This window comes from Camellia sinensis, chromosome 8 (assembly GCF_055761805.1).
Source record: "Camellia sinensis isolate YWXY chromosome 8, ASM5576180v1, whole genome shotgun sequence".
NCBI lineage: Eukaryota > Viridiplantae > Streptophyta > Magnoliopsida > Ericales > Theaceae > Camellia > Camellia sinensis.
Window position 1 is genome coordinate 120,657,765 of NC_138968.1, and position 13,422 is coordinate 120,671,186.

The 13,422-nt window shown below is 33.8% G+C and overlaps 1 protein-coding gene across 1 annotated transcript; it reads left to right on the forward strand.

Moving 5' to 3' along the window:
• The first annotated feature begins 8,511 nt into the window (after positions 1-8,511).
• LOC145798014 (uncharacterized) lies at positions 8,512-9,021 on the forward strand. Its single transcript, XM_082885456.1, has one exon. The coding sequence runs from the start codon at positions 8,512-8,514 to the stop codon at positions 9,019-9,021; it is 510 nt and encodes a 169-aa protein (XP_082741582.1).
• Positions 9,022-13,422: the final 4,401 nt, after the last annotated feature.

Consider the following 13,422-nt stretch of genomic DNA (forward strand, 5'->3'; position numbering starts at 1 on the left):
AACTTCTTGGGCAGAATTGCCCTTGCAATCCGTCGGACAAAGGGATCGTGCTGATCTTCTTCATCCGAACTGTTTCTCCTACGTTTATTCCTTGTTCGTAGACTTTTTTCGGAGGAGCTGGAGGTTTCAGATCGTCCCTTCTTGTCGGATTCCGTGGATAATGAGTTGGAGTCACTATCGGTGTCCCTTGGTCGGGCTCGAGGTCATTGTTCTCCTGCACTTGGAGGTCGTTCGGGATCTTGGCGCGCGGCTTCTCTGGATTTCGCTACTTCTAGGGCCAAATCTTGACGGAGACGTTCATTTTCAGCGATCATATTCTCCAGCCTCTGTTCATTCTGCTTTGCTTGTTCCATAATTGCTTGCATTTTCTCTTGCACTGAAGTCGTTAGTGAGTCGAAGTTCAAAGCGCGTCTTGCAGCGGTGGTTTCCTTTCTGAGCATATTTGCTGGAGTAAGGTCATCCCTCTGTGTAATCTCGTCAGTGGCTACTGGAGGATCTTCGGTTATGCCTTCCATGGATGTATTCGAGTATTCCCATAGACGGCACCAATTATGTGGAAGTGGTTTGGAAATACTCTTCGGATCCTAGGAGACGCTAGGAGTCCTCAGATAGTCACCTGAAAGGAAATAAACACTCTGGTCGGTCGTGTCGGAATTAGCACTCCGACGGACAAGTCAGTCTCAAGCTCTAGGTTATTTGTATTCTAAGTTAAACAAGGAAATTCTTACCCTTCTTTTTTCTGCCTCTTATTTATCTAGATAACGCCGAATAGTGTCTGTTCTGCAGAGTACGCTCTTCCCGGTATTACCAATAATTCGGCTCCCATACACATATTACCATAATTGTTCAATCGGAATTCTTATTCCTTTCATGTGTGCCTCAACAACATAACCACCTGGGAAAGGTTTCTTCAATTTCTTAAGAGATCTAACATCAATTTCATGAATATTACACCCATTTCACTTCCCCCAAATTTCTCCAAAACCTAGGGTTTTATCAAAAGAGGGTTTTTCCTTCATTTTCAAAATAACGACAAGTATGCACCCCCAAATGGCTCATAGTTCACAAAAATAATTTATCTTGGACCAAATCATGAGAAAGAAATCATTTCTCTAGCATTCTCTAGATTCAACATCTCAAAACCCCAAACCCAAACTAGAATTTTTAGTGAAATGAATAAGATATGCTAAAACCATATATATAACTCAAAGAAAATCCCTACCTCAAGACCTTGGGAAGGAAAGGTGAAAAGCTCCGAAACTAATGGCGTTAAAATCTAATCTCCATCGTACACAACATAGCCCTTGATGAGCTCTCCAAATTTAAAGAAGACACTAAGGTCAAAATCTCAATGGATAATGAGAGATCAAGGAATAATTAGAGTGGGTGGAGGGTTTTCTAGAGAGAGATGATTGAAAAGAGAGTGAGAGTAAATGTAAAGAGAGAGTGTGAAGTGAAAAGTGATGGAAAAGTGTGTATGGTTCAACTTTTGAAGTGATTTGACAAAATTTTCAAGCAGACTGCGGATAGACTACTTGAGCGACCAAACCTATGCTCAAGCAAACAATTCAAATTTGAGACACTACTTGAGTGACCAAACCTGAGCTCGAGCGAAAGATACCAACTCCGAGAATCTTTACTCCCCTTTGTAAAAGACCGCTCAAGCTATGAAAGCTTCGCTTGAGCAAAAAACACTTGCTCCCGAAGTTTAGACTTCAAAATAAGATACTAGAAGGTCGATTTCACCGCTTGAGCAACCAAAAGACCGCTCAAGCGGTCTCAAACTGAAATGAGACAAATCATCCTCACAGCATGACCTACCTCCACGGTTTCACTCTAACACCCAAAAATACAATAAGACATCTCAGAACTTACAAAAATATGCCTATTGGAACAATTACAAGGAAGAATGGATAACTGCACAAAAACTCAAAAGATTCAACAATGACGAAGACAACAAAAGAGACATAATTTACCGATTAATGCACTTGATTTGCTTTAAAATGATTCAGGACATCATAATTACAAAATAAACATTTCGAATTATGAAAGTCAAACTCGGGGTAAGCCATTAAAGAACATAACAGTCTTGTTGTATCTAATAGGTCATTTACCATGAGGATTTGTTTGCAAAGACAATAATTTGGTCAAGAAGTCAAAAAAATAAAAATAAATAAATAATATAAAAAGTCAATTCATTCTCTTTATTTTTTTTATACGTATTTTCGTAAAAAGTCAAAAAACTTGTAACGCCTTGATCTTTTAATCCAGTTTATAATTACCGAACCTTTATCAATCTCCAATTTCAAAATATAAAGAAGGATTGTAGAAATAATTCCGAGTACAACTATTACACAGGTTCAGTGTTTATCTTTCTCATAAAGTTTACATTTCACTTTACAACATCAACAATCTCAATAATCATACATTATAGTTCAAGAAATAAAAGAGATACGACAAACTGCCAAAAGAAGGCTTATACTTTTTAAGGCTAGGGCCTTGATTACACACATAAGTAGAATTTCCATCCCAAACACATGAGCTATGATCACATAAAACATTCAAATAAGTTTTTATGCTCCATCAGTATCTCCACCAATTCCTAGCTGAGTGAAGGCACATCATCATAACCTAAAATGTTTTGTTATGATAAGAATGAGCTAATGTTTAGCAGAAAATACATTTAATAAGGTATGTAAACATTTGATATAATTATGTGTAACCCAAAATACGTTACTCTAAGACTTTTATTTAAAACAAATCCACATGAGTATATACGTAGAAGAATATAAAACATTTTCAAACAATCCCACATCCTTTGTCCTCACACGGATGGGTCAGTGAGTGTAACGCCCGGAATAAATACAATAAACTGTCCACAACAATAAATAAATAATAATATGAATTAGAGTATAATTTCCTTCTATTACATAAAACTCAGTTGTACAAAAGGGTGACACATGCGAATATACATTCATAAGTCCTAATCCTGAATCTATAGCACGTGTCAACAACAAAGATATGGAATAAAAGTTAAACAGATAATTGAAATGCCCTAAAGGCTACAACTTTCCAAGACTGTACTTGGTTACATCAAAATTGATTTAAATCCAATACAGATAAAGCTCTAGGCTTGTACAAAATAATTACAATAAATAAACAAAATGAAGCTTTTTCTTCAATCCTCTCAAGCTACTGACTTGGTAGAGGCATCTCACCGACACCTGAAAATGATTTTCCCATATAGGGTGAGCCAAAACCTAGTAGAAATAATCCAACACAATATATGAATCTTAACAAAGATATAAAGGTGGAATACATATGCAATGCTTGTGACCAAAATGTCACATTTCTCTTTCCAAAACCATGCAAAGTTCGATTTATATCACGATTCATCATTCATTTCCGTTACATTAGAAAATAGGGCCATGAATTATAACTCTAGGAATCTCAAAGTACAACTTTTCACGAATATTTCGTCCACTGGAAACCGTAACCGGCACCCATGTAAATGTAGGCTATACAAGCACTATTTCCTCCATTTCATGGATATTTCATCCGCGAGAATTGGAACTCATGTATACGTGCGGTTTTTGGGACTTTCAACCTGGACACATAGGCCAACTTAATTCAATGGAATACATTCCCTTCCCAAATTTAGCCATTTTTCTCAAAAACGTTATATATGTACAATGTATCAAGATGTGATAATGCTCAATGAAAATGGATGAGAAATTAGTTTCAATTCACCTAATCCATATGCAATTTCTACAACAATCATAGATATCCTCCATCGATAGCCCAAAAACAAATATTTCTAAATAGATATAAAATCTCCAATATAGATAAACTTTTCAAATTTCAAAATGTGAGTGATAATACATATCCAACTCCACCATCCATATCAATATCCATCCAATTGCTCATTTCCCACGTCAATTCCATTTATTTATACAAAATAAACATTTGAGACATATAGGGCAAAACCCATTTTTTCTTTTAAAATCCATTTCAAGTATCAAAATCAATAATTTTATCACAACTTAACCTCATTTCCACTTCTACAACCATTTCCAATACATCCATTTTAAAACCTCTCTTTTGATTTTAAACTGAAACCCTAGGTTTGTTCAAAATCCTCCAAAAACCACAAGATTGCTTTATAAATACAAATGGCTAAGTTAAAAATCATAAAAGAGTGTAAAGGATCCTTACCTCAAAGCTAAAAGACGAGATAAGCATGGATGAAACTTGGATGAAGCCAAAACCCAACTCTATTCGGATGATAACAAAGCTCTAGGTGAGCTCTACCTTTTTAACAAAGGGAGTAGGGTGAAAAAATACTAAATCTAGGTGTATTTGTAGAGAGAGGGTGAGTTTTAGAGAGATGCGGTTTCAACTTAGGGTTTTGTAATGTTTTAGAGAGAGAGAGAGAGAGAGAGAGGTGAAAAAGTGATGTAAAATGGCCTGTTTATGAACTGATAGACATATAGTTTGCTTGAGCACAAGATGTGTCATTCGAGCGACCAGACACAACAAGTTGTTCCGCTCGAGCGCAAGAAGCTTCACTCGAGCGCAGAATACACACTCTCAGCAGTTTTGTAGACAGAGGTCATCGCTTGAGTGAAGCGCTCGAGTGAAGAATACATACTCCCGGTATTTTTGCAGAACTACAAAAGTATTGGTGTTTCACAAAGACCGCTCGAACACAAGAAGTGTCGCTCAAGCGAAAGAACAAAAATCTGGGCGACATAAGTTTGAAAAAATAAGCCACCAACTTGTTCCAAACACAATCAACACAACCCAATAGCCAAATTCAAGGAGGGAAAAGAGGAATAAGACAAGAACAACAGTACAAAACAATGAAACCTGAATCCAGAATATCAAATAGATCGGGTCTTAAACCAGAATTGCTATAGTGAGCACCTCACAGTTTCCATATTTATCGTCCAATCCCACATTTTCTGTCCTCATATGGATGGGCCAGTGGGCACCTCACACTTTTCACATTTATCATCCTTACACGATCGGGTATGTGGACACCTCAAACATTCCTCACATTTATCATCTTCACACGATTGGGCACGTAGGCCCCTAATTTCCTTGCGCACCAAACACATCACACAACATATCATTTCAATAAACTCCTAAATTTACCTCATCACAAGATGTTTACATATCCAACAACATCAATTTATTTCCAATTATCTCTTAAACACCAAAATCCTTAGCTAGGGTTTTGTAGAATATATGGTTTTTCCTTATATTCTCTATCAATCCAAGAATCATGGAAACAAAGTTGATTTTATTTAAGAATATTCAAACATTACAAAATTATTGAAACAAAACCTTCATTTTCCATAAATACTCATTAAATCAAATTATCAATCCCATACCATACATATATCATGAAAACTAACACATAATCAAATCAAAATATAGATACACAAGGTTAAAAGTATTTCTACCTCAAAGGTGATGATGAAAAGATGAAAACCCAACTTGAAGCTCCAACAAAATCATGAATCAATCGGTAGAAATCTTGATCAAGGCTTGTTCGTCAACTCTCTTGAAAGATCTAAGGCGGATTCTTGGTGGAAATGAGAGGAATTAAGTGTTTTGGGGGCTAGGGTTTTGGAAATGGGTGTTAAATAGAGAAAGGATATGAAAAAGTGAGAAAAAAATGAGCAAAAGTCGATTTTTAAGTTTGCTGATTTGCGCAGACCTCGAGCGGTGAACTTAACCTCTCAGTATTTCAGTCTGCAAAACAAGATACTAGTACACCCTCTTCACTGCTCGAGTGGTCACTCAGGACACAAGTAATCACACAGTCACAGACCTTAAGACACTCCCAACACATCAACCTTATTTCCATTTGTAACACTAACTAAATGTTTTTATTTAACCTATTACATTTATATTTCATTTACTTAAGTTTATAATGTAAATAAGGAAAATACCTCCCATTTGGATTCAAAGAAAAATACAAAAAAATCAAAATCCAATTAAATCATATAGTGGTTCCCCATGTTTTAGTACAAAAATAATTTTCCGACTGAAATTTCTAAGTTTGACATTGAAGTAAGGGGTTAAGACTTCGTAAAAAAGAATTCATAAAATCAATTTAGACAATTTAAAATACAAGAAATAATTACTGCCAAAAACTATTTTCAAAATCGTAAGTTTTGAAAAACCCAATTTTCACACTTAGAAAATTTTCAAGTCAAGTCAAATTTTCGACAACAACTCTTTTTAATACAATATATTTATGTGAAAAGGAATACGGGTTGGGTCTTGACCCGAGCAATTATAAAACTACACTAAAACGTTAATTCCCAAACAAGCCCTAAATATTTGCAAATAAATCCCTCCTTCCTTTGTTGTCCTCATAAATGTTTATAGGATCCAATGGTGTATAAAAACAAGAATAAAATATATCCATAGAAAAATTCTTCCATGTGCAATGGGTATAGTGTGTAACTTTTATGTATCATTATTTGATATATGTTATATATTTTTATAGTAAATGTTATGTAATTTTTTAATAGAGTTGTGTTCAAAAATAAAATTACACATTTTGTAGTTTAAAAATGTTTTAAAAAAATGTATAACATTACTACAAAATGCATAATTATGTTTTGCCATTGTGGTGTGAGAACTGCACTTAGGACCTCCCTAACCGAGAGCAACTTAGGAAGGAGGTTCTATAGTTGTGTAAATTATAATTTGATTGATAAAAAAAGAAAGAAAAAAAAATAGAAGAATTATTGATTTTAATGTTTTTATTTTAGTTAACTAGAAGGAACTCATGTGATTTTCGCAGAGAGAAAATTCATGTGATTTTTTTAACTTGGGTTGATCCATCAACATGTCCAAAAGGGAAGGAATTCGGAAAAATGTTTGGAAGGAAGAACACCACTTAGTAGGGTTAAAATTGATCATATTGCTTGCCTTTTTAGGGTTCTTGATCTGGTTTAACAATCAAAAGAACACCACTTCTAAAATATTGTGAATGAATTTGAATGAAGAATTTTTTGTGAAACGATTTCTGTCTATGTTAGTTTATTTTCTGCTGCACTTAAAAGCTAATCTTGTTTAGCATTCAAATCTTTGGAAACATGCATTCTGTACTTCATCACCAGTTTAAGATCACCAAAAAAAGAAAAAGAAAAAAATTATTTAGGTGATGATGAAGAACAACAATGCCTGATGGAAAATTTCCCACTTCATCACTAGTTTGGATATTGGTAATAAAGAACAAAAAAAAAATCCTCAGAAAATTTTCCTTTTCATCACCACATGGAAAATTAGTGATAAAAGAACTAAAATGCCTCATGGAAATTTTTCCACTTCATCACCAGTTCTAATGTTGGTGATAATCAGGCTGGCCCTGACTTTTTGGGGGGCTAAGGCGAATTCAGAAGATGGGGTCCCGGCTCTCATACATATTTTAAAATACTTATATATTGGTAAAATAGTAACAATCTTTAATTTATTTTTATTTTTTTGCTTATACCTTCTATAAATTTGTTGCATATGGTACACATAATTATTGACATAAATCATAATTATTGAGATAAATTTTGAATATTTTCGATTGTTAACACTATAAATTTATTCACATGTTTTATTGATGTAGTAAATTAAATTGTAAAATTTGATTAACTTCAACTTTAAAAAAAATATTTATCTAGAAGCAATTGTAACTCATATAGTCAAATAATATTCTATAAATAATTCATACATTCGGCAAACAGTCATATATTATTTTTAAATAATTCACCAATTCAATTGTTCGTTTAAACTTTTATTTTTAAACTGCTAATACTATAATATAGTATTTGGTTCACTAAAATGAAATTAAATTAGTCATTTCTTAGTCTCTTTATAAAATTACTATTCTCTCACAATGCTAAATAATGATTTCATTTATATTCCTTTTAAGTAAATCAAATAGGAAAATGGACATTATGATGCAATGATTACTTTATTCAACTTTATTTTAATAAACCAAACATAACTTAAAATTGAAATTATTTCAGAATCCTATTTTTTAGACAAAATTTGGGGGCCCGAGGCTGCCACCTTATCCGTCTTACCTCAGGGTTGACCCTGGTGATAGTGAACAAAAAAAAAATGGCTCGTGAAATTTTTTCGCTTCATCACCAATTTGAATGTTGGTGATAAAGAACCAAAAAGTCCTCGTACAAATTTTTTGCTTTTCATTACCACTTTGAATGTTGGTGATAAAGACCTAATAGTCCTCGTGAAAAATTTTAGCCTTAATCACGACTTTGAATGTTGGTGATAAAACTAAAACACCCACCCTAATGGAAAATTTTCCTCATCATCACTAAATTCAAAAGTGGTAATAACGAATACAAAGCCCTTATGCAAAATTTTCAATGTTGGTGATAAAACTAAAACACCCACCCTAATGGAAAATTTTCCTCATCATCACTAAATTCAAAAGTGGTAATAACGAATACAAAGCCCTTCCCAATTATGAAGATGTGGAAATCAGCAGCCCCTCCCAAAATTAAAGCTTTTGGTTGGCTTGTTTGGTGGAATAGAATCGCCTCTTCGGATCTCCTTGCTCGCAGGCTCATTATCCCCGCTATCAATCACTGCGCTTTTTGCGGTACCGATAACGAATCTGCTCTGCATTTGCTCCTGCATTGTAAGTTCGCTTGGAAGGTTTGGGCTGAAATCATTTGTTGGTGGGGGTCCCAATGGGTTTCCCCTAGTTCCTTACAAGACTTACTTTTATGGTGGTATGGTCAAAAATACAAACACCTGGGTAAACTCATCTGGGAAGCAATTCCATTGGCTGTGGTTTGGAGTTTATGGATTGCCAGAAACAACATGGTTTTTAACTCTATAGCTCCTGGTTGGGGGAATATTGTGGATAGTATCAAGATCAAAGTGGCCACATGGGTGAAGTTTTCTACTCATTTGCCTTCCTACACAATCCATGATTTCATGTTCTGCTTGGTTGGATTGAAGGGCCACAAATTGTAGTCTCCTGTAGGATATAGTCCTCTGTCCTTTTATTTTTCATTCCCTGTTTTGGTTGAGTTCTCATCAACCTTTGTATCGGCCTTGGCTTGCATAGGATTGGGCTCAATTATAGGTGTCAACCTAGTTGGGATGTATTTTTGAGCTATGATGCATTTCAGTCAAGTCCCCTCTTCTATCCTTTATCAATAAAATTATTCTTTGCTGATCAAAAAAAAAAACGAATACAAAGCCCTTATGCAAAATTTTCACTTCATCTCTAGTTTGAATTAATGTTGGTGATAAAGAAGAAAAAAGCCCTCATAGAAAATTTTACACTTCATCACCAGTGTGAATCTTAGTGATAACGAACCAAAAAAGCCCTTATGCAATTTGCTCTTAATCACCACTTTGAATATTGGTGATAAAGACCAAAAAACCCTCATGAAAAATTTTACACTATCACCAGTGTCAATATTGGTGATAAAGAACTAAAAACTCCTCGTACAATTTTTTGCCCTATTTGGTTTGGATTTTCAAAAATGTTTTTGAAAGTCCAAAATTGAAAACTCATTTGTTTAAATCTATTATCAAAACTATTTCAAATTTATGTCTATTCCAAAAATCTATTCCTTTATCTCTATTCCCACATCTATTTCAAAGTTATCTATATTCTCAAAATTATTTCAAATCTATTCTAAATTTAACTCTATTCCCAAAACTATTTTAAATCAAATTTATTTCTATTACTAAAGATGCATTAAACCGATATCTATTTTGAAGTATGTGGTACATCATATTTTCAAGTTAATCAATTTTTTTTTTGGTTGAAGCTTTGTAAATAAGTTATTTACAAATTCATATAAAAATTTAAAACAAAATGAATTTGTATTTTGAATTAATAAAAAATATTTTTGAAAATAGTGAAATAAAAATGTGTTACATGTTTTAAGCGTATTCAGATTGAGTGGATCTAAAAACTGAATTTTTGTTTTTTTTTTTTGTTTTGTTTTGTATATTTGTTAGTATTAATTATATACATTTTAAAGGTATTTAGATATAAGTGAATCTAAAAATCAATTTTTTTTTTTGGTATATTCACTAAAGACAACAAAACGTAAAAAGCAAAAAAAACTCAAAAACTAGTTTTAAAAACTTAAAACTAAACAAGTTTTGAATTTTTAAATTTCTAAAAAACCTATTTTCAAAATATACAACCAAATAAAATTTCAAATTTTGTCAACTCTTTTCAAAAAGTTATATTTCAAAATTGATTATGAAAACCAAACCAAACGGAGCGGGAAATTCTATTTCCACACACTACTTCCTCTCTTTCCACACACTTAATGATTTTTTTTATTACATTTTTGTCCTAAAATTAAATTACCAAAATATCCCTTTCCCAAAATCCTGACTCTAACTCTCTTGAACCATCAGTTTCCACCATCACCATCCGTGGCTGCCACCTCTCCCCTCATCCACTCTTCACATCACCTCTTCCGCACCACTGCGACCCCCCATTGCCTAAGAAAAAGATCGTCGCACCATTGCGATCTTCCTCTGCCTTCATTACCCAAACCTATAATGCCTGGAGCGCCTAACCCTGAGCCATCTATGTTCCTTGTCCCCCAACCGAAGTCTATATTTTTGAGTGTGGTTCTTTCAATGAAATCATTTGCTTCCAAAGTAAAAGATTCCTCAGCTATGAATCCGATACTCATTGTTCCATCCATGTAGGACAAGTTATATTGGCAAATTGATTTTTCTAAGCAAGTCAAGTACTTTAGACCTCCGCAGTAAAAATTTACACAAGGTTGTTGTCTGAAGGTCGATGATTTTTCTTGGTTATAAATTGGTGCGAATCGATTTTGATTGTAGCCCTTATTACAAGGCGAACATTGCATCCATATTAGACTACTGCCTGTATCAAAAACTGTAAAATGTTTGCTATGGTGGGGTGCCAATGCTAAATCCCATTACGAATTCGTTGCTCATCATGGGTGCTCTCACCATTATGTTTGTTTCTCCCTTTGTGATGGTGGTGAGTTGACTAAAGCACACACTGTGTTGATCTGAGCAATTTCTCAGAATTTATCTCCTTGAAATGGAATCTTGAATGGTTATGGAGATTTCAATTTGTTTCAACTGTAAGAGATATTGCCAATTTGCATAGATGTAACAAAAAAAAAAAAAATGTTTATGTCATCCGTAGATGATGAAACTCAATACTAGTTACCTTGAAAAAATAAAAGCGGTTGTCGCTTATGAGGGTTAGGGTTTGGAGGATGAAGATCATAAGGATATTTTTGGTCTGGTAGGATGTGTATTGAGTGAAAGTTGATAATTTAAATTTATTTAATGTGCGTATTAAAAAAAGATGTGGAAAGAGGGGAAGTAGTGTGTGGAAATAGAATTTCCTAAATGGAGCCTTTGCTTTTCATTGCCACTTTGAATGCTGGTGACAAAGACCAAAAAACCATCATGCAAAATTTTCAAGTCATCACCAGTTTGAATTTTTGTGATAACCACAAAAGTCCCTACGGAAATATTTGCTGCTCATCACTGCTTTGAATGTTGGTGATGAAGACCAAAAAGCCCTCTTCGAAAATTTTCCACTTAATCAGCAATTTGAATGTTGGTGATAAAGAAACCAAAAATTCCCCGTGCAAATTTTTGTTTTTCATTACCATTTTGAATGCTGGTGTTAAAAACCAAAAAACCCTCATGGAAAATTTTTCAATTCATCACCAATTTGAATGTTGGTGATATAGAACCAAAAAGCCCTCATGCAAAATTTTCATGTCATCACCAGTTTGAATGTTAGTGATAAAGAACCAAAAAGCCTTTACAGAAAAGTTTGCTCTTCATCACCACTTTGAATGTTGGTGTTAAAGATCAAAAAGCCCTCTTTGAAATTTTCCAATTAATCACCTATTTGAATGTTGGTGATAAAGAACCAAAAATCCCTTATGCAAATTTTTGCTTTTCATCATCACTTTGAATGATGGTTTTAAATACCAAAAAGCCCTTTTGAAAAATTTTACGCTATTGTGAATTTTGGTAACAAAGAACCAAAAATCCCTCGTGCAAATTTTCCATTTCACCAGTGTGAATGCTAGTGATATAGAATCAAAAAACATTCATGGAAATTTGTGCTATTTATCACCCCTTGGAATGTTGGTGATAAAGACCAAAAAGTTATTTTCAAAAATTTCCTACTTACCCAAAAAACAATTTCCCACTTGATTACTAGTTCGAATGTTAGTGATAAAAAATAAAAAACCCTCGTGCAAATTTTTGCTTTTCATCACCACTTTGCATGTTGGTGATAATGACCAAAAAGCCTCCATGAAAAATTTTACACTTGCTCACCGACGTGAATATTGGCGCTAAAGAACCCAAAAGCCCTCATGGAAACTTTTCACTTGATCATCAGTTTGCATGCTGGTGATATAGAACCAAAAAGTCCTCATGCAAATTTTTCACGGTATCACCCATTTGAACGTTGGTGACAAAAAATCAAGAAGCCCTCATGAAATTTTTTGCTCTTCATCATCAAATACAAACGTGGTGATAAAGGCCAAAAATGCCTTATGTATATTTTCCACTTCATCACAATTGGAAAATTGGTGATAATAAATAACCAAAAACGCCTGATGGAAATTGTCTCTTCAACACCAGTTCGAATGATGGTCATAAAGAACCAAAACGCCTGACGAAATTTTTTCGTCTCCACCACCACTATGAATGTTGGTGATAAAGAACTACATCGCCTGATGGTATTTTTTTCTCCACATGAATACTAAATTCCTTGGTGATAAAGAACTAAAATCGTTTATGGTTTGTTTTAATCTTCATCACCACTTTGTAAGTTTGTGATAAACTAAACTAAACTAAACTACTAATGTTAAAGTTAAAGAACTAAAACACCTCATGGAATTTTTTGTTCTTCATCACATGGAAAGGTGATCAAAAGCAAAAAGGCCTCGTGGAAATTTTTATTGTTCATCACAAGTTTGAATTGAGATGATAAAGAATCATAAAGGCATCATGAAAATTTCTTCTCTTCATCACCACATTTAAATCTAGTGATCAAACACTAAAACACCTAATGGAATTTTTCCTCTTCATCACCACTTTGAATGCGTGAATGTTGGTGATAAAGAAACAAAACAATTGACCGAAAATTTTCCTTTGAATGTTGGCGATAACTACAATGCCATATGGTACATTTTTTTTTCTCTACATGAACACCAAATTCCTTGGTGATAAAGAACTAAAACCCCTGATGGGTTTTTTTCCTCTTCACCACCATTGTGTAATTTGGTGATAAAGAACTAAAACCGCTAATTGTAAACTTAAACAACTATGCCATTCAAATATAAAAAACTAAAGCTGCTAATTGTAAAGTTAAATAGCTCAGTA

Excerpts from the sequence above, each read along its gene's own strand:
- LOC145798014 (XM_082885456.1), top strand. The coding sequence starts at position 8,512 with ATGTGGAAATCAGCAGCCCCTCCCAAAATTAAAGCTTTTGGTTGGCTT.